This window comes from Electrona antarctica (assembly GCF_951216825.1).
Source record: "Electrona antarctica genome assembly, chromosome: 5".
Lineage (NCBI taxonomy): Eukaryota > Metazoa > Chordata > Actinopteri > Myctophiformes > Myctophidae > Electrona > Electrona antarctica.
In genome coordinates, this window is record NC_136810.1 from 31214556 (window position 1) to 31239695 (window position 25140).

Below are 25140 nucleotides of genomic sequence, written 5' to 3' on the forward strand. Positions count from 1 at the left end.
AAGGATCAATATAGTGACCAACATGATTTATTTTGTATGATATAAGGTTTCAAGTACTTTTAAATGTGTTTTACTTTTTATTAAAACCTTGTCCCAGAAAAATATATTTACAGATAATCTCCATTTTGGAAATTCCATTGCTCAGTTTGATACAACACCAGCAAGATCATGTTTTTACAGGCAAAGTATAGTAGCTCACGGTTGAGAAAATCCTCTTATCCGACATAGTTGATGCATCAACAGGTGTTACTATGATTTTCATAGTGAATCACACATTGTAGCAAGATATATTATTGTTAAAGTGGAGTATCTTCACAGAAGTGTTCCAAGTTCCAACACATTCCAACCCAATTCCCCTTACGTATGTCTTAATTTCAAAACTATATAGGCAAAACAAACTACATTAACTGAATTGGGACAAATCATGTGCACTACTCTAATTTATTTTGAGTGTTATCTCTTTGAAACACCTGGCCTAGTTGTAGTAAATAAAGATAAGCAGAACAAACAAAAGCACAATTTAGATACTTGTGAGCACCTGCATTCAAACGTTTCCGTTTCAATAGCGCCACGTGAGTCCAATAAATTTCAATGGTATGGACAAAGTACAAGGCAAATCCAGTGTTTTTACAGTATAAGCAACAAACACTATGGACATACAAACAAGCCGAGATGATGGTATTCCTATGCAGCTTTTTAACAATAAAAAAAAAACCCAAAGGGGAACATGGAGGTTTACATGATTCCAAACCACCAAATTGTGGAGACACAAAATAACAGAATTGAATATAGTTTGAAGAAATGATTCTGCTTGCTCTTATCTTAGACATTTAACAATCCTGTGGATTTGTGAAATGCATTCCATGAATCTCAATTGGTAATATACAGAACGCTGTTTGACAAAGCTGCTGCATGATTGCAATTTATAAAGACAAATATTTTGTAAGATCTGTTATTGCACTTTGCAGTTGTGGGAAATATGTTTTGTAATAAAACAGTTCTGGGGTGACTGGTGGCTCACACGTTAGTGCACAGAACCCAAACTCCAAATAACTATCCATGGACATATGACAGTTAGGTAGCCGGTAATTAGAAATAAGTCTACTCTTGGCTTGAAAGAGGGGTTAGGACTCAATGTGAAATCTCTCATACTATGGGTTATCTGCTAGCTTGGGAATACAATGCTGGACAACACATTCAGTTTAAATTGTTCGGGGCAGCGACACAGCCAAGTTAAACTTCCCTCCACCCCCACTCAAGAGTGGAATGGACTGACTTGTGCTCTGAACTGATCACTTGAACTCTCTGTACTTTATTTGATTCACTATTCTTTGCACTATCTTGTCCTGTTTTGCACTTGTCCTAATGTTGTAACTGCACAAACCAAATTCCTAACATGTTTACGTCATGGCAATAGTCTTCTGTTTCTTCTGATTCTGGTATGCAAACTAAAATCTTCACATCGGTGTGGTTCTGCAGTTTCCATGAGAACATAATCAGATTTATTTTCTTTCCTTTAAGAAACCAAGCAGGCACAAAGGAGAGGGGGTGCATAATATAAAACGGGGCCAGTAATTCACACGTCAATGATGAAGAAGCAGACCATGATCACCTCTGTTCCAACCAGAAGTATGGTTGTATAATCATCAGGATCTCACACTATACAGTAGATGAGCTTTGTGGTGCAGAATGGGGGATATGTTAAGCAACTTATTGTTATAGCAAACCTTCACCCAGACAGTAGAGACCAATATTGGTAAGGGAAAAAAAGAAAGTAGTAAAACTGGAAAAACCAAAAGCATAAAAACAATCAAGTTCGTAACCCAGGACACAATACACTTCAATTATGCATAACCGGCAAGTAAGCTCGAAGGGACATACAAGTGTATACGGTATATCAAATCTAAATTATTTACAACTTAATCTATATATTTTTTTGTCTTTCCTCAACATGACAAACAGTTAATATGCAAATCGCGGCATATTTTCTGAATTATTCATAACTACGAAAATCTTTTCACTGCCGATAAATACCCCTTCCCTCCCACAAATACCAAAACATCATAGAAAACTGAAAACACAATGCGACCTCCCAGACATTATGCCTGTAGAGATGGCTACCGAACTTTATCGCTCAATGAGAGAGGGTCCTTGAGAGCTGCCTCTTTAAGACATGACCTCTGGGCCTTACATCAACTTTAAATTCTGATATTAACTACACAAACACAGATGCTTGGCAGTTTACAGTTCATGAGCAAGAATACATCTTGCTCTTCAGGGAAAGCAACAAAAAGTCTCTTGCATTTCCGCAATAACAGAAAAGGATCAACCCTCCAAAGCCATGCCGAAACAATGGACAAAATAGGACTCTTAAGACAGGTAATGTCAAGAGCGTTAGAATGCGCCAAAGTATAATGTGGACTGAGTATGAAGCTAAGTATTTGAAAGGGCCTGGCCGTCCTCATGGACTATCAGTGTTCATCATGCCTTCAGTCTCCATCTCTGGTGCCTTCTCTTCTTCATCATCATCATCTTCCTCCTTGCGTTTCCTGGCGTGTTTGTATTTGTCCACGTAAGCTTTGACTAGATTGGCCACCTTCACAGGGTTGATTTCTCCGCTCTTGCTGTGGCACACCTAGTGAGCAATGACAGTGACAAGCATGTGCTCAAACAGTTGTTTCCATAATGGAATGTGATCACGTCTCTGACAGGAAATGTCATTTAATTACATGACACCCTGAACTTTCTTCGAAATGTGTCATCACCTGCCTGTTATCTGTGCGTCTGCATTTCTTGCCTGTTGTCTATATCGATCGGTTTTGATTGTTCATTTGCAGACAGATGCTACTGTAATAATATATAAATATGTTTTCTAGGTAGATGCCAGGGGACTCGTCTCACAAAGCAGAATTTATTGGATAGCCAACTCAAAACTTAGATTGTTCTAACCATGCATGTTGTCAATTTATGTTGCATTCTGTCAGAAGAATCATTTAGTTCCTAAGGCATTCCCAGTACACTCTGGAAATTACCCAACCATTCTTAAGAGAATCCTGTGGATTTAGAAGCTTTGCCAACTCCCTAGTCAAAAAATCCTATAGGATTCTGATAGACAAATAGTAATCCTATTGGATTTTCTTTTAATAGGATTATTTCTTACCCTAGCCAAAAAAACCTATAGGATTCTGATAGAAAAATCTGAATTCGGAAAACAAATCCTATTGGATTTGGAGCGACTGTGGCTCAAGAGGTAGAGCAGGTCGTCCAATGATCCATGGGTCGGCGGTTCGAATCCCGGCTCCTCCTGTCTACATGTCGAAGTGTCCTTGGGCAAGACACTGAACCCCAAATTGCTCCCGATGTGCTGGTTGGTACCTTGCATGGCTTCTGCCGCAATCGGTGTATGAATGCGTGTGTGAATGGGTGAATGTAATGCACAATCTATGTAAAGCGCCTTGGATAAAGGCGCTATATAAATGCACCATTTTCTTATACACACACACACACACACAGCACCCAAGCCGCGTGCTACTCATACACTGAGTTTTGGTTTGAACCCATGAACTTGTGGTCCAAACTCCAAAGGTGAGAGCTCTGCCGACTGAGCTAACCAGACCTATACAATATTATAGGAATTTCATTCCATTTTCTATTTTGAATTTTCTATTTTATTGGAACATTTTAAAATGTTCATAATCCTATGGATTCTATTGGAATTTAGGATTTCTGTTGTTCTGCTGCTCTTTATCTTTGAAACCTTTGCCAATGCTGAGAATCTCCACAAACGTCTTTCTCTTCTGGGCTGAAATAAGTAATCTTCCATGTTTCAAACAATTTGCACTTCACCACAAAGATTTCATACATTTATGTTGATGCTTCCGGGGATTGATAGAAATATAAGGATTTAAAACCAGGGTGGACATAACGTTTTTAGCCACCATTGGTGACACCAGCTAACCATGAATGATTGTTGATGATTTTGTTCAGCTAAGGTCAAGAAGCCTGGTTAGGTTGAACCTGCTTTGTGAAAAAGGCCAGAGGTTTGAGGTCTACTTGATATCGTAGTTTAGCATATTAGCATATTACCTTCTGGACAGCTTTGCGTAGAATCTCTTTGTACTCATCCTTGCTGATGTCTCTCTTCTGGTAGAAGGGCTTAAGGGCAAGCTTCACCTCCTCCACAGCTCTCTCCTGCATGTGCAGCTTCTTCAAATACTGAGGGCACAAAGAACACACAATGAATGCTACATTTTGTTTGTTTGATGTCATTTATATTAAAAAAAAGAATAATGACAGTGCTGCAGCACAGCCACACACACACACACACACCACACTTTTGCGCAAGATGTGTCACAAAACTGTCAGACGCTAGGACCCTTGATCTGTAACTGATGACAAGAGCTGCTACCGGTAGTGCGCTCTCTGAAATGTGCTCTGTTCGGAGAATGTGCTCTATGGATTTCTATGAGTATTTCTAAAAGTCTCTACAAGGAAACCGTGGCTGTGTCATTTGATGCAACATGTGCACGCTACTGTGCTATGATGGTGTCTTTTTGATTTATTGTCGGCCAAGCTAAAATAAGAAATGTTCAGGATTATTCTGAAGTACCTATTTTTGTGAAAAATGGGAGGAATATACCCTAGTCCACCCTAGTGGAACTAGGGAATATGGACATCCCTAGTCCATACAGAGACACAGATCTGAACAGACGCCATGCCACTAAGAGTTCCGTGCCATAATGTCAAGCTCACATCGTCTGTCCCTTTCTGTGCATCACCCACCTCTCTCTGAGTCCGATCTGGTGGTATGTTACTGGCACTAAGGAGACTATCAGTCACGCTGCCCTTCTTGGAGGAATCACTGGCAGCAGCGCCGGCAACATCCTGAAGAGAGAGAAGGTAAGTCTGTGACACTGGACAACTGAGATGAGAGCAGAAGACACAGCAACTAAGCATTAACCATTAAATACAGTTTTTTGTAGTAGCAAACTACTCAGAATAGTATTCAGCGCAACCTTCCATTTAATTTGCTTTACTGGATTGACCTTTTTAAGATTAATTTTAAAACTGTGAAAACAGCTGATCTCATAGATAGTCATACGACAAAGTATATAGGGTTTTAAGTGCTTAATCCAACCAGAGGCACATGATGGTATAGGAGTGGGCACCAAAGACGAGCAAGGTGCCTAATCTGCCCATCAGGCTGGCGTACCACCCAGACCCAGATCTGCAGTTACAAGTGTTTAACTTAAAGCCCAAAACGAAAGGCCAGATGATTAACTGCTTTTTGGTTGTAATGTTATGTAAATGTAATATTATTATCAATAATTCAATATCTATTTAAATTGATTTTGGTGTGTGTTCATTTTGGATTTAATCGTTTAGTTTCTGGTCTATGTTGTGTCGTCCCTCCCCCCCCCCCCCCCCAACTGCTAAACATTCCCTAGAGGAAATTATTACATCATTCATCCACATTCCACAGGTCTCAATGCTGATGTAGTATTGTATTTCATAATCACACCCACACAGCTTGTTTGAGAATCAGTTTCATTTTCCCGTGTTTTATTTAGTTTCATTTCATCTGAAAATGCTCCTTCAACTCCAGTTTCGACCACGTGTCTAGACTCATGAAAAAAAGAATAAACACACATCCCATCTTTTGGCAAAGCATGCCACCCCCTGGTCACTTTGGGAAGTGTATATATATAATACAAACTGCACTGAACACGTTAAAAGCATAGGGTCAAATACTGTATCAGTGGTTAATAAGTCATTGAATGAAGAGATCTAACCTGACTGGCTATGTGGATGGAGGAAGAGGGTCTGCGAGCTCCTTCCTGCTTCAGCTTCAGTTTATACAGAGCCAACTCTGTTTGAAAGAAATAAAACACATACAAATCAGGTGGAGTTGACAGCCAGATGTAAAGTATTTTCTTATTTGTTTTATAGGTATGCAAAAGCACTCACTTATGAGTAAAAAAAAAAAAAAAAAAAGGTACAGACAAATGTTTATTAGTACAATGTTTGTTCATGTAGCTAATATATATCCAGTAGTGGTACTATAAAGCCACCTACTGGTGATACTCACTACTTGAGGTTTTCTCAGGCTGAGGCCCCTCAGGCTCCTGTATGTTCCAGGTAACTCTCTTTACTGGGGCTTTGGCTTTGGCACCGTCTTGGACAGACACCTGTCCTCCCTCACTCTTTGCCTCCTGTCCTTCCTTCTCCTGTTTGACAGCGGTGCCACCTTCTGCCACCTTCTCAGTCTTCACAAAGTCAAGGCTGTCCAACATCATATCCACGTTGAAGTCATCCGAGTCAGAGTCCGACAGTGGTGCTGCAACCTCCTGCTTCACAGGGGCTGTGAACCGTGTGTCTGCTTCCTCATCCTCCTGCTTCACAGGGGCTGTGAACTGTGTGTCTGCATCCTCATCCTCCTGCTTCACAGGGGCTGTGAACTGTGTGTCCGCATCCTCATCCTCCTGCTTTGGAGAAGCCGTGAATAGTGTCTCTGTATCCTCTTGCTGTACAGGGGCTGTGAACTGTGGCTCTGCATCCCCTTCCTCCTGCTCTGGAGAAGCCGTGAATAGTGTCTCTGTATCCTCTTGCTGTACAGGGGCTGTGAACTGTGGCTCTGCATCCCTATCCTCTTGCTGTACAGGGGCTGTGAACTGTGGCTCTGCATCCCCATCCTCCTGCTCTGGAGAAGCCGTGAATAGTGTCTCTGTATCCTCCTGCTTCACAGGGGCTGTGAACTGTGTTGCTGCATCCTCTTGCTGTACAGGGGCTGTGAACTGTGGCTCTGCATCCTCATCCTCCTGTTTCACAGGGGCTGTGAACTGTGTCTCGAACTGTGTCTCCGCATCCTCCTGCTGTACAGGGGCTGTGAACTGTGTCTCCTCATCCTCATCCTCCTGCTCCTGCTTTGGAGAGGCCGTGAATAGTGTCCCCTTATCCTCCTGCTTCACAGGGGCTGTGAATTGTGTCTCGAACTGTGTCTCTGCATCCTCCTGCTGTACAGGGGCTGTGAAGTGTGTCTCCGCATCCTCATCCTCCTGCTTTGGAGAGGCCGTGAATAGTGTCTCTGTATCCTCCTGCTTCACAGGGGCTGTGAACTGTGTCGCCACATCCTCCTGCTGTACAGGGGCTGTGAACTGTGGCTCTGCATCCTCATCCTCCTGCATTGGAGAGGCTGTGAATAGTCTCTCTTCATCCTCCTGCTTCACAGGGGCCGTTGTGGACACAACACTTATAGTGGGGACCAGCGACACTGGTGGAGGCTGAGAGACCAGCCCCTGGACACTGTCCACTGTGCCACATGTGGATATGGAAGGAGAGGGCTGGGCCACCTCTGTGGAGGAGGAGGTGACATTCAGGGGTGAGTGAGAAGGCGACTCTGGCCAAATGGGTTCCACTTTGATCTGCATAGTTTTCGATGGTGCTGCCAAGGGCCGGGCAGAGATCTCAATTTTGATGGGTGTCAGCTGTCCTTTTATAATGTTCTTCACTTCAACCGTGTCTTGAGGAGGAAGGGTGGGGGACATTTCATTTACTTCTTTCTGTTTCCTGTTCTTTACTTCTCGTTTGAGAACAGGCTTCAACAAGTCATCAAACATATCGAGAGTTGATTTGTCTTCCTTAATTTCCTTGACAATTTCGGGCTCTTTGACCGGTTTGGTTGTTAATGTCTGGCTGTGTGACTTGGGCTCATGTTTGCTAACCCCCGAGGCAGAGGAAGAGGAGGGAGTCTCTCGCTTTCTCTTTTGCGTTTCTTTACCCTCTTTAGTGGTACTTCGAGAGGGATCCCTCTCTCTCTTCTTGTCTTTCACTTCCTTCATCTCTTTGGAGGATTGAGTGGACGCTGATAGATCCCTCTCTCTCTTCTTGTCTTTTATATCCTTCATCTCTTTTGATGAGGAGTGAGATGACCCAGATGCTTTCTGCATAGTCTTAGATGACCCTTCCTCTTTCCTCCTCTCTCTTGACCGGGATCGAGACCTTGGCCTCTTTTTTTCTTTTGACCGGGATCGAGACCTTGGCTTCTTTTTGTCTTTTGATCGTGACTCAATGTGATCTCTGGAACTAGAAGAAGACGGTGGGTGTCGCGCATGCTCTTTCCTTCTTTCCCTAGACCTGGATCTAGAGCGAGATCTTGATTTGGACCTAGAAGCCGACCGCGATCTTGACCGTGAACGAGACCGTGCACGTCTGTTGTCCTTTGACACCCGATCTCGGTCACCTCTGTCACTCCTCTCTCTGCTTCCATGCCTACGCTTGTACATCTTCGATCGATCTCTGCTGCTGGACCGAGATGCAGACCTAAAGTTGGGAATAAAGATATAAAAAAATATATATGTTAACCATGAGCTCCTCGGGATCAAAGAGAATAACAGCACATGCATAGTGAGCACCAGGGATATTAATTTGTAAATGACAGAGTGTAAATTAAACTTACTTGGATCGCCTCCTGTCTGTGGACCGTGATCGTGATCGCCTCTTCTTTTTGCGTGACCTATCAGGGGAGTGGGAGCCGTCTGATGGCGAGCGTGCCCTCCTCCGTTCTCTGGACCTTGACCGCTTCGATCGACTCTCTCCATCGTCTTCCCTCTCTCTCCTCCTGCTGCTGGTGTGGCTCGAGTCCTGCTGGTCTTTCCTCCTTACCGTCTCTGGGCTGCTAGAGGCAGAGCGGCGCCCCTTTGGTGACCTTCCTCCTTTGGAGGGTTTCTTACCAAGGCCAGAGGGCTTCGCTGGGGACTGGGACAGGGGTGGAGACATGGACCTTTCTGGACTTTTCCTAGGCTCGGATTTAATCTCTGCCTTCGGTTTCCTACTGCGAGAGGTTGAGGTGGACGTTGATGGATCTGCTTTGTGGGTTGCAGGGGAACAGTTAGGAGATTGGACATTGTGCCCCATCTCCTCCTGTGTATTCATCCTCTCAGTCTTTACAGTCAGACATGGGGTGGATTCTGTGGTCTCAGATTTAGAAGGTTTTTTCAGGCTGGGGCAATCCCCTTCAGGCTGCCTCACATCATCTAAACCTGGTTCTTTCTTAACTTGAGCGTCAGCCGACACCGTTTGTGTCTTAACCTTAGTGTCAGCTGGCTCTGTCCCTTTCTCAATCTTGACTGGTTCCCCAAAGCCTCTGTCCTCTCGTAACACATCCCCCCCATGCCCCGGATCGTCAGCCCTCGACTCCTCTTGCGAGATCTCAATCTCCACTCTCTCGGTTTTCACCACAGCGGCTTGGTCTAAACCCCGCTGGCCTGACATGTTCTTGCTTCCTTTCATCTGCTTCTTTTCATCTGGTTGATGGGAGTTGTTGGCGTTTAAATCCTGACTGTTGCCATCCCCATCCGAGCTGTCCGAGTCAGACTGAGTGGGATCAAAGGGGTCATAGGTGTCCTCTTGCTCTTTTTTGACCGCTGTTTGTGATGTCAACAGCTTCTGTTTGTCCCTCTTCTGCCGTCTCTTCTTGTCTGCCTCTTCCTCTGCGTTCCCAGGTTCCCACGCGCCTCCACCGGTGACCGTGGAAGGCGCAGAGCCACTCAGCCGCCGTGCCTGCCATGAGTTCCTACTAGCGTTGATGCGGAAGCTCACTGTTGAGGACGACGAAGAGCACGGGCGATTTGTTGCCTGGGAGGAGGTAGATGAAGAGGAGGAAGAGGAGAACGAGTTTGAGAAGCCTGAGGAAGTGCCTGCTCTGTCCGGCCTGTGCCTCTGGGCCTGACCTTCAGTCCTGCCCTGTTGCGGGTCCACACGGTTCTGTCTACTCTCATTCCCAGCCAGGCTGTGCATACCTACTGTAGGGTTGCCTTTGCTACTACTTCCCCGACTAGTAATGTTCCTGGTTTCTCCACCAGTACTACTACTACCACCATCTTGTTTGGCGCAACCATTCATGACACCGTTGCTCTCCCTTTTTATTTTTGGTATCCTTGGTAAAACAGATACATCGCCCTCCCACACAGGCTTAGCAGCGGTCTTTTTAGGCTGAGACATGTCTAGACCCCTGGGTCGTGTGTCCGAAGAGGAAGTGGTCCCTCTGTGCGATCCGCCAGGCACACCAACTTCATTGGCGCCCCTGTGGCCGTGTCCGGGGGAGGGATTGGCTCTGGCGGGGTTGGAGCCTTGCAGTCGGGGATGAGCCACAGAGGGTAGATGGATATGGTTGGACTGAGAAGGTGAAGATGGCGAGGGGTTGAATGGGGATAGATGGGGGGAGCTCTGAGAGGAAGACGATGTGTACAGGGGGCTATGGGAGGGTCGCGGCACGTCTCCTAGGGGAGGCGACATCCCAGGGTTGACCCGAGTGGTCGTTTCTCCAGAGCCGCTTCTAACTGGCCTCAACGATGTTGACAAACCCACTGAAACACAGTACATTTACAAATATATTAAATGCAGAGGGCCGTTATAATAAACTAAGACTGCTTGCAATTAAATTATGTTCCTAGACATTATGTTCCAAGTCCCCCAAGGAGATCCCACAGGTAATAAAGTATAATAATAATATTGTAATCATGCCAAAACTTGCACTCCAAACACAGTATTGTTTACAAGGGAACAAGTATAAAATGTTACTCTTTACACCAGCATGCTGGAACATGTAAAAAGGCCAAATCATTCTAGTGTGTAGTATGCATGTTACAGCAAAAATGGTTGTGTTTAATTACAGTTGTATTTCATGATTGGCTGTTTTAATACCCTTTACCAGGGATGTAATCACTTCCTGCCCTTGAGCATTTGGCTAACATTCACCACCACAAAAATCTTCACACTGTTCATTTCATATAACCCAAGCAGAGGAACCTGTGCCATGAGCACTGATTTATTATATGTAAAAACTAAACACCTTTTATTGACAGTAACTGATTTGTTTAGGGCAGGATCAGATATTTAACACTAGCCTGAGCACAGACTTCCAGGTAGCATTCCCCTACAACAGTGCATTTCATTGCACTGATGGCCTACATTTATTTGACTATAGGATATTTGTGAGCACCACTGCAACTTCCAGGTTTTGACAAAGCTTTGCTTTATAATTTTGCACTGAAATGTCTTATGTATACCTGCAGTAACAATTTGTTACATTTTTGTATGCCATTTCAGTGGACTTGACAGTAAAGTAAGTAGCCTTTGGCCCACAGGACAGGACGCAAAAATCGACCTACTGGTGGCGCTATAACAGGACAATGTGAAAAGGGTGACATTTCTGCACTGGCCTAGTGGGAATGACTACGAGTAATTATGTTGTGGAATTCGTAAATCGATTCGTAGATTAGTAGTTCACTTCGCAGACGGACGGACGGACAGACAGGTGGCAAAACATAGTCTCGGCCACGCCTTCGACCTGGCGGAGACAAAAACCCTTTGTCTACAATTTAGTTGCTGTGCCAAGTAACCCTCCACACCCTCTCTGTTGCCACTGCTATTGTAGCCTACTGGCTCACCTCTCAATGAGTAGCCCCCACCAAGAGGATGTAGTACCTCCAAATCTTCCATCCTATTCCTCCAATACAACACCCCCCGCTGACAGGTGCGCCAAAGACTGTTCTCCCCTCCCGGCTTCCCTCCCCCGAACACAGCCAATGGGCTCTATGCATACAGAATAACTTGTCCTACTTCCGGGCCCCTTCCCTACTTCCTTCACCTGGGCCCCTTCCCTACTTCCTTCACAGGTGATACTGATGATAAATTAAGGCTCTGCTCCATTTAGTGTACCGTGGTTCTCAAACCTTTTAATTTCAAGGACCCCCATAACTCTGAGAGTGTACAAAATACAAATGGAACCAAATGGACCCGGCATGTGTGCATAGAGCCCATTGTGATCATAAGAGACTGGTACTTTACCTCTGCACCGCCTGAGTGCAGTACATATTTAAGTCATCTGCGTGAATTCATTCAACAACCATTGAACACAGTTACCTGGCTTGATAGCCTTGAGGGTGCCATCTCTGTTGATGACCACATCAGAGCTGTCCATGAGTAGCATGCTCTGTCCTGACAGAATGCTCCCCAGCAGGTCGGGCATGGGGGTTGGCTCCACAACTCCCAGCGACTGGGGGGCACCCACAGCTCTTCTAGAACAGCAGAAAACAGGACAACAGCATTTATGAACACTTCCGCAATCCTCAAATTCACAATAGTATTAGACTTTAATCTGAACTAATGTAACTCTATCTAACATCAATCTAACTGTTGATGCCACTTACAGGATTCTAAGCACACAAGCATGATGCTTACTAGGCATATTCAGGACAATGTGTTGGTTTGGTACAATTACCTGGACAGACCAGCGGCGACTGGCCGAGCAACGGGCTGATGAGAGCGAAGGGCAGAGCGAGAGATGCCTCGTCTTTTGGCCTCTAGTAGGGATGTTACGCGCGCCTGTGGCTCCTCATCCTCCTCCGCAACACTGGTCAAATCATTAACAATAATATAAATCATTACATTCATGCACAAAACAGAGGATATTTATATATGTCACAGTACGATTGGAAAACCAGTCAGATTGAAAAAGTTGCACTCAGTTTCACCCAAGCGCTGCAGCCACCTTCAGTCGACTCAGCTAAGTTATGTACCAATAGGGACAGAATCGTAAATCATCGCCGAATAACAAAGTTAGTCTAAGTAAGGAACAAATGTGTACTTGAATCTGTAGGTGGTGGGGGGAGGGGGTGATGATAACAATATGATAATATAATGAATAATTTTGAATGTCAACGTACACATTAACAAACGGATCCAGGTCAAATGGATCGCCGTACACAGAGAACGAGGAAGCCCCGATGTCAGCGCGCATGTTGCCCAGACTCTGCTCTGCAGTCCTGTACACTGTGGGGAGAGAGGAACCATTCTTGGGTTTCCCCATCCCAATGCTACGAGCAATTCGGTCCCGTGGCGTTGCCTGCTTTTTCACCACCTAGTAGAAATACCAAGAGATTGAGGCAGAGCGTGAGAAGAAGAGACATCAAAGTAGATTCACCCGTTTAAATCTCTAGCTTCAACAGTACTCACCACCCTTCTGGATTTTGTTCTCCTCACTTTCCTCCTCTTCCGCCTCTTGACTCCTGTACTCGCAGTTTTGCCCTTTGTTCCTTTGGCAGAGGAGGTCGTCTTTTTTCGGCCTTTTCGCCTCTTTACTGTGGACAAATTTGCGGTCACCACCACTCACAGATCAATATTATTGTATATACATACGAGTACCTGCTCAACTGATTTGTATAGTACTACGCGTTTGTGTGTGTGTGTCTCTCTCTCTTACCTGTCCTGCGTCGGCGGGTGGGGGCAGCACGGGGCGTGAGGTCCCGTATGTACACTGCAGTGTTGAGCCCTGCCACTACAGAGTTGATGGTCTCATCCAACCAGGATGACTGCATCAGAAATCTAGGAGCCAGCTGGTGAGAGAAACTTACCTTCACTCTACAGTCTCAAAGTGTTCCCCATTCATTAATTAATGCATGGTGGCCAGTCTGTTTAATTTGCCCATTTTCTGAATTAACCCAAAATGTATATATATATATATATATTATTATTTTTGTCCCATAACAATATCTTCTCTCACTTGCAGACCCCCCCTTGCTCTAAAACATCCATGTAGTGAAAGACAAGAGTGAGAAATTATTGTTACCTGTATGTAAGGAATCAACAACATTGCATGCACCAGTCTGTCTGAAGCACAACTCCCATGTACAGTATATTCATGTGCAATCCAGTGCAGTAACAGTTATCTCACACACATACACACACTTAAGTAGTATTTTAGTGGTACTGACTACTGAGTAGACTTGCCCAAAAGCATCAGACCAATGAATGGGTCACAAAAGAAACGTACGGTAGGAAATGGATGCATAATTGCATAACCGTAACGCCAACACACATAACACACCAAAATCAAGAACAGGGGCAAACGTTATTGTGAGTTGAGGTGGTGAGTTGCCAAGGGGGCCAAGACAAAAAGAAGCATCACGCCTCATGCCAAACCTGCGTAGTGCGTGCCTGTGTAATGCGATGGCGGTTGACGCTGGCGCGAACCCTCTCGCTCTGCTGGGTGCGGGCAATGGCCCGGGTGGGTCCTTCCGGAGAGCGCCGGGAGCGGCTGGTGGTGGGACGGTCACTGAGTAGGCTGTCTGTTTCACTCTGCTCTTCTGCCGAACCCCCTGAGGCAGGATCATATAGAGCAGTGGTTTTCAACCCTTTTCATATCAAGGTCCATTCTTTATGCAGCATTTGAACCACGGACCACCATTTGATGACATTTAGCCTCTCAGACCTAAAACGTCGGATACAATTCCATGCTGTATTGATGTTGGTACGATTATGAGCGATAACAGGCAAACGTTGATCAAAATAACAATTCTTCTACATTCTCCAATTATGTAAATAAGTAATGCAGTTGTTTAACAATAATTTAACTCTTGAGAGTGTAAAATGAAACCACATTTGGTTTAATTTCTTTCTGTGCCACGCTAGGTGGCAACAGAGTGTAGGTAAGCCCTGCCAGAGGGCTTATGTTCATGTCCTGTTTCCTGGCCTGGAGAGTGGAGACCACCGTTGTAACAATCGGCATATTATTAGCATTAGCTCACACTGTTTATCTTTCGCCAGAAACGTTAACATGTCGCGAGCGATGCGGTACAAAATCACAAATGACATCCGAACCTCGGATGGACAGCGCTCGTATTGTCAGAGTTATAAGGCTTTAAAAATCCTACTTTGAAGGGAGGTCTATGGGGGCCGTTTGCAAAGATCCTGGTGCTGGATCTGGATATGGTGTAAATGGGGGGTACGGATATATCCGTAGCTGGCATATAACGTCCCATAGGCAGGGGGTACGGATATTTACGTAGTTGGCAAAAAAGTTAAAGATCTAATTTGGTTACCAACTCTCCATCATTTAGCTCGGGACCACCTAAAACCCCCCCAGAGTACTGGTTGAGAAACACTGATATAGCGGGGACTTGTCAAAGAATGCTGGCGAGTGCAGGCAGGCTTTCGGACACGAGTAAACACAGAACTGCTCATAGTTTTGCAATTACTCAAAATTATGGCTTTTCCATGGAGTTTGCTATACACTACTAGCTGCCTGGCTCAAAGAAATGATTTTAGAAACCAACAAAGATACAAACATGTATTCTTACTTGAATGACGGTTGTTGGCTTCACACTCCGGGCAGAACCATTCCTCTACAGGAACAGCATCCAACGGGGGTGTCAGACACTCCATGTGGTATCTGAAATTAATACTTAATTTAATACGTAAAATTACATCTCATACTTATTAAATCGAGCAATTGCAATATTGCACAATTTAATTAATAGATAAGTCTTCTCACCCGGCATCACAGCCGTCACACAGCAACAGGCGGTCCTCACGGTCACTGCCACCACAGACCTCACAGCTGGTCTGCTCCAGTTCCAGATCCACAATCTCCTCCTGGCCCTCCTTCACTGGCTTCTGTACAGTGATCTAAACCGGACCAAGACCACACCCCACATTAAGTCCACCAGATGAAAACGTAAACATAAGTGAAATAAAAGGTCCTTGGACAAAGTTCTCTTAGACTCTTTGTATTTATTATTATTTGTAAGCGCCATTTGAGTCTCCTAATTGTGGCCAATGATGTCCACTGAGGGGTGTGGTCAATGTGAAGGTTGGAAGGGTATTTAATCAGGTCTCAATCAAGCAGCAGGTGTTGCTGACAAGAGGCAAACAGTTTTCAGACTGTGTTTAGCAGGCTGTTTGGATCATGTACGTTTATTGCATTTATTTATATGTATGCTGTAGTGATTAGGCCTGCAGAGACAGATAATAAATCCTCATTATACCAACTCTACGCACATGTCTGGACATCACTTCCTGGAGCACACGTCTTAACTATACAACCCGACTGTCGGCAACCAGTAGTGCCACAAATTTTGGATTTGGGCGCTACATTATTATTACAACAAGTAAATCGCACAACTAAAGTGTAAATGTAACACAGGTACTCACCACCTTCTGCACTTTGCCACCATAACACTTCCTTAGGTAAATGTTACCGAAGACGATACGGTCCACAGGACAGGAGTTTGCATTCTGCATGAGGGGCAAACAGAGATGGGATTTTGCACACTTATTGGGCACGGTAAAAAGATAACCAACAATCCCAAAATCCCACATCTTTCAAACCGGGCCAGACTTAGAGGCCTTCCACACGAGAACGGCTCGGGCTGTTACCCGTTCAAGTTTGAAAACGAAAAGTTTCGAGCTTCCACATTGCGGTTAATTATGCATGTAGTCCAGACGAGAGCGGAAGAGCTCCGGACACCCAGAGAAAGCTGCGTGTAGTGTAGGCTATATTATACGTACGGCCTGTAAAATGCATATGTGGCATTGTGGCATAATCATTCAGTAGGCATGGGCATAATCAAATGTAGCTGTAGCTGATGTTTTTCTTTCTTTTCATTACAAATAATTACAATTTTAATGATTTTACATAGGCCTACTAACTAATATTCTCATATATCCTCTTCTGCCAGAAGTAGGCTACAATGCATGACGCATTGTGAACTTTAAATATGAGTTTGACTTTGGAGATTGAATATATATATTGTGCGCAGCAGCGCAACACCTCTGAATGTCAGATAATTGCTTGTTAATAGATTGATTGATTCCACCTGCTGCCTGCACAGCGCTAAACATTGCACATAGGCTATACAAGTATGAAAAAGAGGAATTAGTCGATAGATTAGATTGGCTCTTTTTAGAAGAGACTTTAAAAGAAATGGGTTTTAGAGAAGAATTTGTTTCTTGGATTAATCTGCTATATAATAATTCCAAATCAAGAATTAGAGTTAATGGTCACTGTTCAGAATTTTTCAAGGTTGAGAGGGGCGTAAAACAGGGAGATTCATTATCCCCTGTTCTCTACGCAATTAGTATAGAATGTTTGGCTGAAGCTATACGTCGAAATACTCAGATCCAAGGCATTCCAGACGATGGTGGGTTCGTCCACAAGGTGGCGCTATTCGCTGACGATGTTTTGCTCTTCATAAGAAATCCACTGCTCTCTATCCCCCCACTCATGCAGTGCCTGCAAAGTTATGGATCCGTTTCAGGTTATAAAATTAACGAAAGCAAATCGGAGGCAATGATGATTTCTGGGTCCTGGCCTACACAACTAAACAAAGATGTATCATATCGTTGGTCTAAACAGGGGTTTAGGTACTTGGGGATTATAATCACACCAAATCCCACACAATTATTTGATGCAAACTATACAAAATTAATTAGAGCCATTAAAAATGATCTGGGGAGATGGGATGTTCTTCCCCTTTCTTTATTGGGTAGAGTTGAAACGGTGAAAATGAATGTATTGCCTAGACTTCTGTTCTTGTTTCAGTCCTTGCCTGTCAGAGTACCCATCTCCACCTTTAAGGCACTTGATCGAATGATTTCTAAATTTATTTGGCAAAATAAAAAGCCCAGGATAAGGCTCAAAACACTTCTTTTGCCAAAAATTAGGGGAGGCCTAGGCCTTCCCAATTTAAAGCATTACTATTGGGCGGCTCAGCTGACTGCAATTGTCGCATGGATAGGTAATGATGAAGAGACAGGTTGGAACCGAATAGAACAGAGCACAATTAAAGGGGTGTCTCTGTCAGCATTACCCTTCCTTGATAAAAAAACTATTGATAAAAACAAAATTAAAATAGGAAATGAATGGATAAAGCATACATTAAAGGTGTGGGAAGCAGTTAGGAAAACACTGTGGGGACCAGGGTCAGTTTCAAGGGCAATGCCAATAGTGGGTAACATTGATTTCTCTCCATCCATAAGTGATACTGGATTCAGTCGTTGGGCTGATAAGGGTCTTAAAACCATAAATCAGTTATTTGAGGGAACAACTTTTAAATCCTTTGCTCAACTCCAGACGAAATTTAAACTCCCTTCAAGTGATTTATTTAGATATTTCCAAATAAGGCATTATATCATGGATCATAGAGAGAGAGAGCTGGTTAGGAAAACCCCAAACGAAATTGAGGTGTATTTCATTGGTATTGCAGAAAAAAAATTCCCAACTAAAAAACATGTTTCTAATTTATATAAAGCACTGGATGATGTTTCTCAAAATACATGGTACATTAAGGATAAATGGGAATTGGAATTAAATATAATAATTGAAGACAAAACCTGGGAGGACATGTGTGAAGGTTGTCACAAGGGAATAAATAGCCAGTTGTGGAAGGAATTTGATTGGAAACTCAAAACTAGATATTTCAATACTCCTCTGGTCATTTCTTCATACGTGAAAACACCATCCATAGAATTATGTTGGAGAAATTGTGGGGGAGTTGGAGACCATACACACATTTTTTGGGATTGTCCAATAATTTCAGGGTTCTGGAAAAATGTTAAAAAGGAAATTGAAAGGTGTTTGGGGTTGAATATTCCTTCTGGACCCGAGTTATTTCTGCTGGGAATTATACCCGAGGAGTTGCGTGGATGGAGTTACATATTAAGGATACTTTTACTGATTGCTAAGAAAATGATAACAGTAAATTGGAGGGAGGTAAAACCACCTACTATAACCCAATGGAAACAGAGACTGAAGCAGGTTTATATAATGGAGGAAATGACGGCAAGGTTACAATTAAAAATGGAAAGTTTCATACTTAAATGGACTTCTGTAATATTGTACTTGGGTGTTTCGGTGTATGTGTAGAGGTCTAAGAGTGCTGAGTAGGGGTTGTTGAGTCTATAAAAATGCTTCGAATGTTGGATATCTGCTGTATATTGTATTGTATTGTGAGTCATGTCTCCTGCTGTTCCCTGCCTTGTCCTGTACTGTCTGAAGAATGCTGTGTTTTTGAAGTTTGTCAAGCTGTTTTTCTTTGATTTCTTTTATTGTCTCTGTTTTTGTTATGTATTTTTGTTTTCTTGTATTCACATTTATGTTTGATTTCTGTTTCATTGTTCGTGTTTCATTTTTTGAAATAAAAACAAAGTTCAAAAAAAAAAAAAAAAAGAGGAATTAGAAACAGTGAAAACAGGTCGTTTATAGAGGAATATGGACAGTAAACCCACCCAAGAAGACGAAGCACTTTGACGAGGTCCATGCGTGCTGCGTGCAGTGTGCACTGCGCAGTCAGACCTGCATGCCAGAGAGGTAGGCTACGGACAGACAGCGCGGTGGCTGTGCTGCCTATCTTTATACTATAGAGCGTCGCAGTCCCGCCTCCTACCATGGCCCAGGAAATGAAATCCAATGCATTATTCTCATAGACATTTCGTAAAGTATTTATTTAAAGACGGTTACGCCGCGGACAAAGCCAACTCGAGTCGTGACAACTCATGACAACACAAACAATATTTTGGACCAAACAAATAATTAGAAAGAAGAAAAAAACGGCAGGTTACAACACTTTTTTTGTTGTTTTTCTTCTTTCTAATTATTTGTTTGGTCCAAAATATTGTTTGTGTTGTCATGAGTTGTCACGACTCGAGTTGGCTTTGTCCGCGGCGTAACCGTCTTTAAATAAATACTTTACGAAATGTCTATGAGAATAATGCATTGGATTTCATTTCCTGGTCCCGGGTAGGAGGCGGGACTGCGACGCTCTATAGCCTGGCTATATAATAATCTATTCTACACCATTAGTAGGCTAACAATAATGTAGATCATCCGTTTTTTTCTTGTCTTTCCAGGTTGGTAATCACCATAATTTATATCTGTTCTCCGAAAATAGCTCATCTACAAGCTCACTGCATGGCTACAGATCGGAGAAGAGATTTATTTATGTGCAAATATAAAATAGCTATAAAAACGTCTGATGACGTGAGGTTAGTTTGGAGGGTGCGAGGGGACTATGGCGTCACCGTTTCAGCAAATAGGCGGCATTCGCTGTACACACGGAGACGACAAAGTCACGTCTCCAAAGTTTGCCACTCTGGGAGGTGGTTTCAAAATTAGCTGGTTAAGTCCCCTAAAACGCCGTCTCTGTGTGGCAGAAAGGGCAGATCGGCTAAATACTTGCCCGGGTGACGCAGAATACGTCCTCATGTGGACACCACCTTAATCAGCATTCTAGTACAACGTTACAAAGTCTATGGAAATAGTTAGCTCCTGCATGGGGCAGGACTTAGCTGGGTATATGTTCTAGTATACGTATGTGCATGCATTTTGGTATCAATACAAATCCATATTTTACGGTGAATGACCTAAAGTCCAACTCACCTTGGACCACTCGAGGATGCAGTCGAGACAGAAGTAGTGCTCACAGCTCTCTGGTGTAGCTACAGGCTGGCTGTTGAATGAGTTGAGGCAGATGGGACACCTCTCCGTGTCTTCGTCTGAGCTCAGCTCTGCAGGGTCAGCAGAGGTTCCCCCCACTGCTCCCTCCAGGGCTTTACCCTCTTCCTCCACCTCATCTGGGAAGGCACATACGTACATGATGTGAGTGACGTACAAAAAATATACACCATGGTTTCAATTCATTCAACTTCCTCTTGTGTGTTGGCTAGTAATGAGACACTGTAATGCTGCATTCACATCAGGCAAGCGGTAGACGGCAAACCGGACTTCATTTTAGTGGAAGGGAGCAGGACGGTAAACGGAACAGGATGGCACGGCAGCCAGAACCGGCGACGGTAACGGCATCAATGTTAAAATATATAATCTTTTTACCGTTCCGTGACGACGAGCAGTTTTGCCGCTTGCCTGATTCCATGTGAATGCCGCATTAGCGAGACAAATCTACTTCACCCGCAACAGTATTGAAGAGTTAGAAGCCGACATACAGGCTCACAACCGCATTGCGGACGCGACTGTTGTGAGCTTAGAGATCTAGTATCTCTGCGTACAACACCTTCAGGACAGAGCTCAAATTCGGTTTGAGGGGCTGCAACTGCGCGAGCACGAGCAGCTCTGGTGCTGTGATCATAGAGTGCTCATGTCGAATCTGATGACAGCGACTGTAGGTGTGGTTTTGACCACAATGGCTTTGAATTGCTATTATTGTTTACACACAACAGAAACCAAGGATTATATTTCAAGAGTGAGAGATCACAGTGTAAGTCCTAAGGATTCTTCCTCCATACTAGGTGAAAAACACTAAAACAGCATCCGAAAGTTTGATGTGATGCATTTTTCCACTGCGAGTGACCACTTTTCCACTGCATATGCCTGTTGGACAAACATTACCCATTATACTAACTTTGTATGGTCGATACAAAGTAACCAATGGCGCTTGCTGCTGTTGATTTCACGTTTTTATTGATTCAGAATGGTCTCGCTGATATCATCCGTCTAGCAGCGTCCCCGTCTGCTACGCTGTTGTCCGTCAATGAAATGATTCCCCCAGTCCACCGCCATTGTAACCACGATCTTAAAAACCTTTTCTCTGAATTGAGGCTCACATTGAGGTGTTTCAACAGAGCGCGATGTTAGTGGCTCATTACTAAATCATTGCTACCTCAGTTATTAACGCTTCTGATGACTTATAAGAAGGCGGTAGCCACATTAGCTTTAACCCATTTTGCTTCCGGTTCATTTTGGGGTCTTATAATAATAAAATAAGTCCGGAGGAGCATTCGGAGGCAGTTAGTGACTGCTGAATCAATATTGGCAGTCAAAGAGTATTAACCCATTCTGGGCGGGAACCTTTGTGTTTTAAGCATTATGTTATACTTTAGCTATTGAAAAATAGCAGATCTACAAGAGCTGCTATTTTAGAAAAATCATGAAAATGTGGCGCCGAATATATATTCTTTCAGAGCGAATGCTTTTAACTCAAATCTTTGCTTCTGGGGGGGTCCCTGGAACAACATATTTTGAGATGGGGGTCGGAAGCCATTTGCATATAATTGTTGGGGTCCTTGACATGAAATATTGAGCACCACTGATATAGAAACATAGGGTATTTCAGAAAACTGTCATGAATTAGAAGACATTGTTTTAATTTCGACGTCAGGCGTAAATGGGTTAAAACAGTCGTGCAACATCAACTGAAACATTCATAATATTACTGTAAATGAAATGTCATGTGATAAATGACGTGGTATCGGAATGGCATAAACTGCCATAGTTTGCCGATACCAAGCAAAATACACAGACCAAGTTAATTGTGTACAAACATATTTTGAGAAGATGATGAAGCCTACAGGGAAATTGTGTTCATATTATTTGCCCTTACTTTTTAATACTGTAATAATACAATGAATAGATTCCATTCATGACTTCCAGTCCCAGGCAGTGCATTGAATAAGCATGCATGTCACATTGTCACACAGCATCTTACCGTCGCTGTCATCTTCCTCCTCCTCCTCTTCATCCTCTTCTCCGTCAATATCCTCCTCTTCTTCCTCACCAGTGTCAGAATTTCCATCCCCAGAATCCTCCTCTGCTTCATCCGAGTCATCTGGGAGGGAACGATGCAAGACCAATTAGCTGATAATAGATCTGGTCTACACTACAGCCCCCCCAGACGTTGTTTGATGCTGTGCTATGACAATGATTCAAGCATCCAAAGTCGGGAACAACAACAAAGGAGTTACTTGGTTCGTCTAACCTGATTCATACTTGGTTGTGCACCAGTGTCGCACACCGAAAATAGACAATCTACAAACATGCGACACGTTGTGAGCTTGTAGATTGGCCACGTATTTTTAGTGTGTGAAACAATGCGCAACTAAGTATAAGGGCACGGTTCCACACGCACGACTGAAACAGAGATGTCCTGTTCACTTCCAGTCTATGCAAACTGCAGAGTGTAGCTTCCGGTTGCAGGTGACACGCCTACGCGTCACATCATGTGACCGTTTGGTTACTCCCCTTCAGTCGCAGATACCCTATCTGAGTGGAGGTATGGTTAGGGACAATATGAAAATGATGTGTCACTTACGAGTCACGATATTATTTAGAAAATCTAAATATGCTTAAGTCTTAAAATGGCACTTTTGTTAACCACATGAACCCCCATCATCCCCATTCTTGGGGGAACGTTTGTCAAAAATAGCCGATTTACAAACTCATAACACGTTGCTTGCAACCCAACCCAGTGAGCTTGTAGATCAGCTATTTTAGGGGTGAACAATAACAACCTGGACCTCTGAACAACTGTGACAACTGTGACAACTGTGACAACATGCTGCACAGGATAGGACCAGATGGAAGCAAATAGTCGCAGCCTTATGTTCCACCGGGAACGTAGAGAATTAAGTATTTTTGGGCAAAGAGATTTGTCGTAGAGTGAAATAAGAGCGTACCATGTGCGTTCCTTACAGGTCTGTTTTATCAAGTATAGAGGGTTTAAGTGGTACTGAATATGTTTTATCAAGTATAGATCGGGGTTTAAGTGGTACTGAATTTGCGGCTCAACAAAAGCTAAGTCATGGGTATGATTGATGACAATTTATGGATAAATTAAAATACGATTACATTTTGTGGAGGAAAGCATTTCACACACACTACCTGAGATGGCCCACGCTGCAGCCCTCTTCCCTTTGCCATGGGATGCATTGTAGTTGATCAGCTCATCCTGGCTGTCATCTCCATCCATGGCTGACCATCAGAGAACCAACAGAGCTGCAATATCTCTTACGGTATGTTTGCAGACTTTGGTCAGGTCAGATCATGAAAAAAGTGCAGCTGGCACTCAAGTTCACAGAGGTTTCTCAGGTCAATTTACTGTCAGAGTTAGATCTAATGCAAGGCCACTCAGGTTCAAAAGACACTAGACGAGGGGAAAGTGGATTATTTCCATACCAGCTTTATGACACTACAAGGTCAATGAAGGGCATGATCTCCTGGGAATAAAGAAAACATAAACAAACATCACAAAATGACAGGTCCTGTTATTACAATAAATAACGGTTATTTGTTTAGGTAGTGGGTGGGATGTGGTCGATTCATTTTTCAACTCTTATCACTGCTTTAGGTGGACAAAAAACATGAATGCTGCCAATTGCCATTCTTAATACAACAGCATTAATGATGTTTTTTAAAAAAAATCAAGGACAGGGTGACTATTCAATTTGCATCACTAGAATTTGTTTTATAATGGGTTTAATCTAGAGTTGCAACACCCTACATTGACAGCCTATTTCTCCAAATGTTAACTGATATTTTAAGGTCTATTAAACTATTAAAAGACAGAGCCTGCAGACACCCTATACCTAACATAGGTATGCAGCAATACGTTGTCCATGCTGGTAAACAGCAACAAGTAAGACTAACAAGTAAATAAATTAAACACAACTAATATTACCTTCAGCTGCCGTTAAGCCATCCGTGGAAAAGGTTCACGGCGACTAAGAACTTAATCCTACAGATGTTTTACCCCACCCGAAGTAGAGGAATACATGGATCTCATAGGCTAGTTTAGGGTCAGTAAGTTTGAAAGGTTAGCAGTGGAGGCTAGCAGCTGTTTGGTTGGATACTGCTTCACAGACGACTAGCATGCTGCATTCTATAGGTAAACTAGACCTGGACACTACACTATGTGGAAACGAGGCTGTATTTGTAAACAAGTATGAAAGACTGCCTCTGACAGACAACATAAACCCCACAAACTACTACATTTGACCTCATGAACCGTCCAGACGTTGCAAGGCTATGTTGTTAGCTATGGGACCCTGCTGTGATCAGAGCCTGTTGTTATCGCACAATGCTAGCTCTCCCTTTATGCAAGTCGATGGAGTTAGCTAGAAGCTACGGCGTTAGCATTAGCATGGGTGTTGCTAAATTTAGCTAGCCCCAGCTGCAAGCTTGTTGGTGTTGTATTTATTTTTATTGTGACATTCGCAGAATGTTGTGATACAGCTAGTTGTCCGTCTGCCGTGCAAAACGCTAGGCTCCATAGTCATGTATGAAACGTGTATTAAGACACCTACCCCATTCATGTGTGTGTAAAAGCATGTTGTTTTAAACGGTTGTGTAGAGTTGAGTGACACCACCGGCTGATATATCTACGGACGGAAATGGCTGAACACACTCAAATCACTGTGACACTCTTAAAGGCACAGTGTCCATTTATTTATAGTGAAAAGTGAATGATTCTGGGAAGCCTCTTTGCAGTGCACAAAAGTGCATTGTATTATATATAAGTATATTGTTTAATTGCATTTTGTCTAATGTTTAATTGCATTAAAAATATTGTTTCA

The 25140-nt window shown here is 43.4% G+C and overlaps 2 protein-coding genes across 5 annotated transcripts in view; both read right to left on the bottom strand.

Annotated features, from left to right (window-relative positions):
• Window positions 1–25140, bottom strand: part of LOC306923494 (tRNA (guanine-N(7)-)-methyltransferase-like) — a 167431-nt gene that overhangs the window by 7118 nt on the left and 135173 nt on the right. The gene's annotated exons all lie outside the window — the stretch shown is intronic.
• On the bottom strand, window positions 65–24976 carry phrf1 (PHD and ring finger domains 1). Of its 4 annotated transcripts, none has more exons than XM_079502174.1 (19): window positions 24871–24976; window positions 23450–23784; window positions 22278–22397; window positions 20216–20409; window positions 15991–16074; window positions 15332–15465; window positions 15138–15229; window positions 13996–14156; window positions 13262–13394; window positions 13015–13139; window positions 12726–12919; window positions 12281–12412; window positions 11923–12077; window positions 8456–10364; window positions 6089–8319; window positions 5793–5869; window positions 4783–4884; window positions 4087–4215; window positions 65–2635 (listed from the first exon to the last, which is right to left on the bottom strand). In XM_079502174.1, exons 2-19 carry the CDS (start codon window positions 23535–23537, stop codon window positions 2462–2464), a joined length of 6234 nt encoding a protein of 2077 aa, XP_079358300.1. In that variant the 5' UTR covers window positions 23538–23784; window positions 24871–24976; the 3' UTR covers window positions 65–2461. The 4 variants fall into 4 exon arrangements, with proteins under 4 accessions (XP_079358300.1, XP_079358299.1, XP_079358297.1 ...); XM_079502173.1 differs by having other exon boundaries at window positions 8465–10364; window positions 13981–14156; XM_079502171.1 differs by having other exon boundaries at window positions 13981–14156.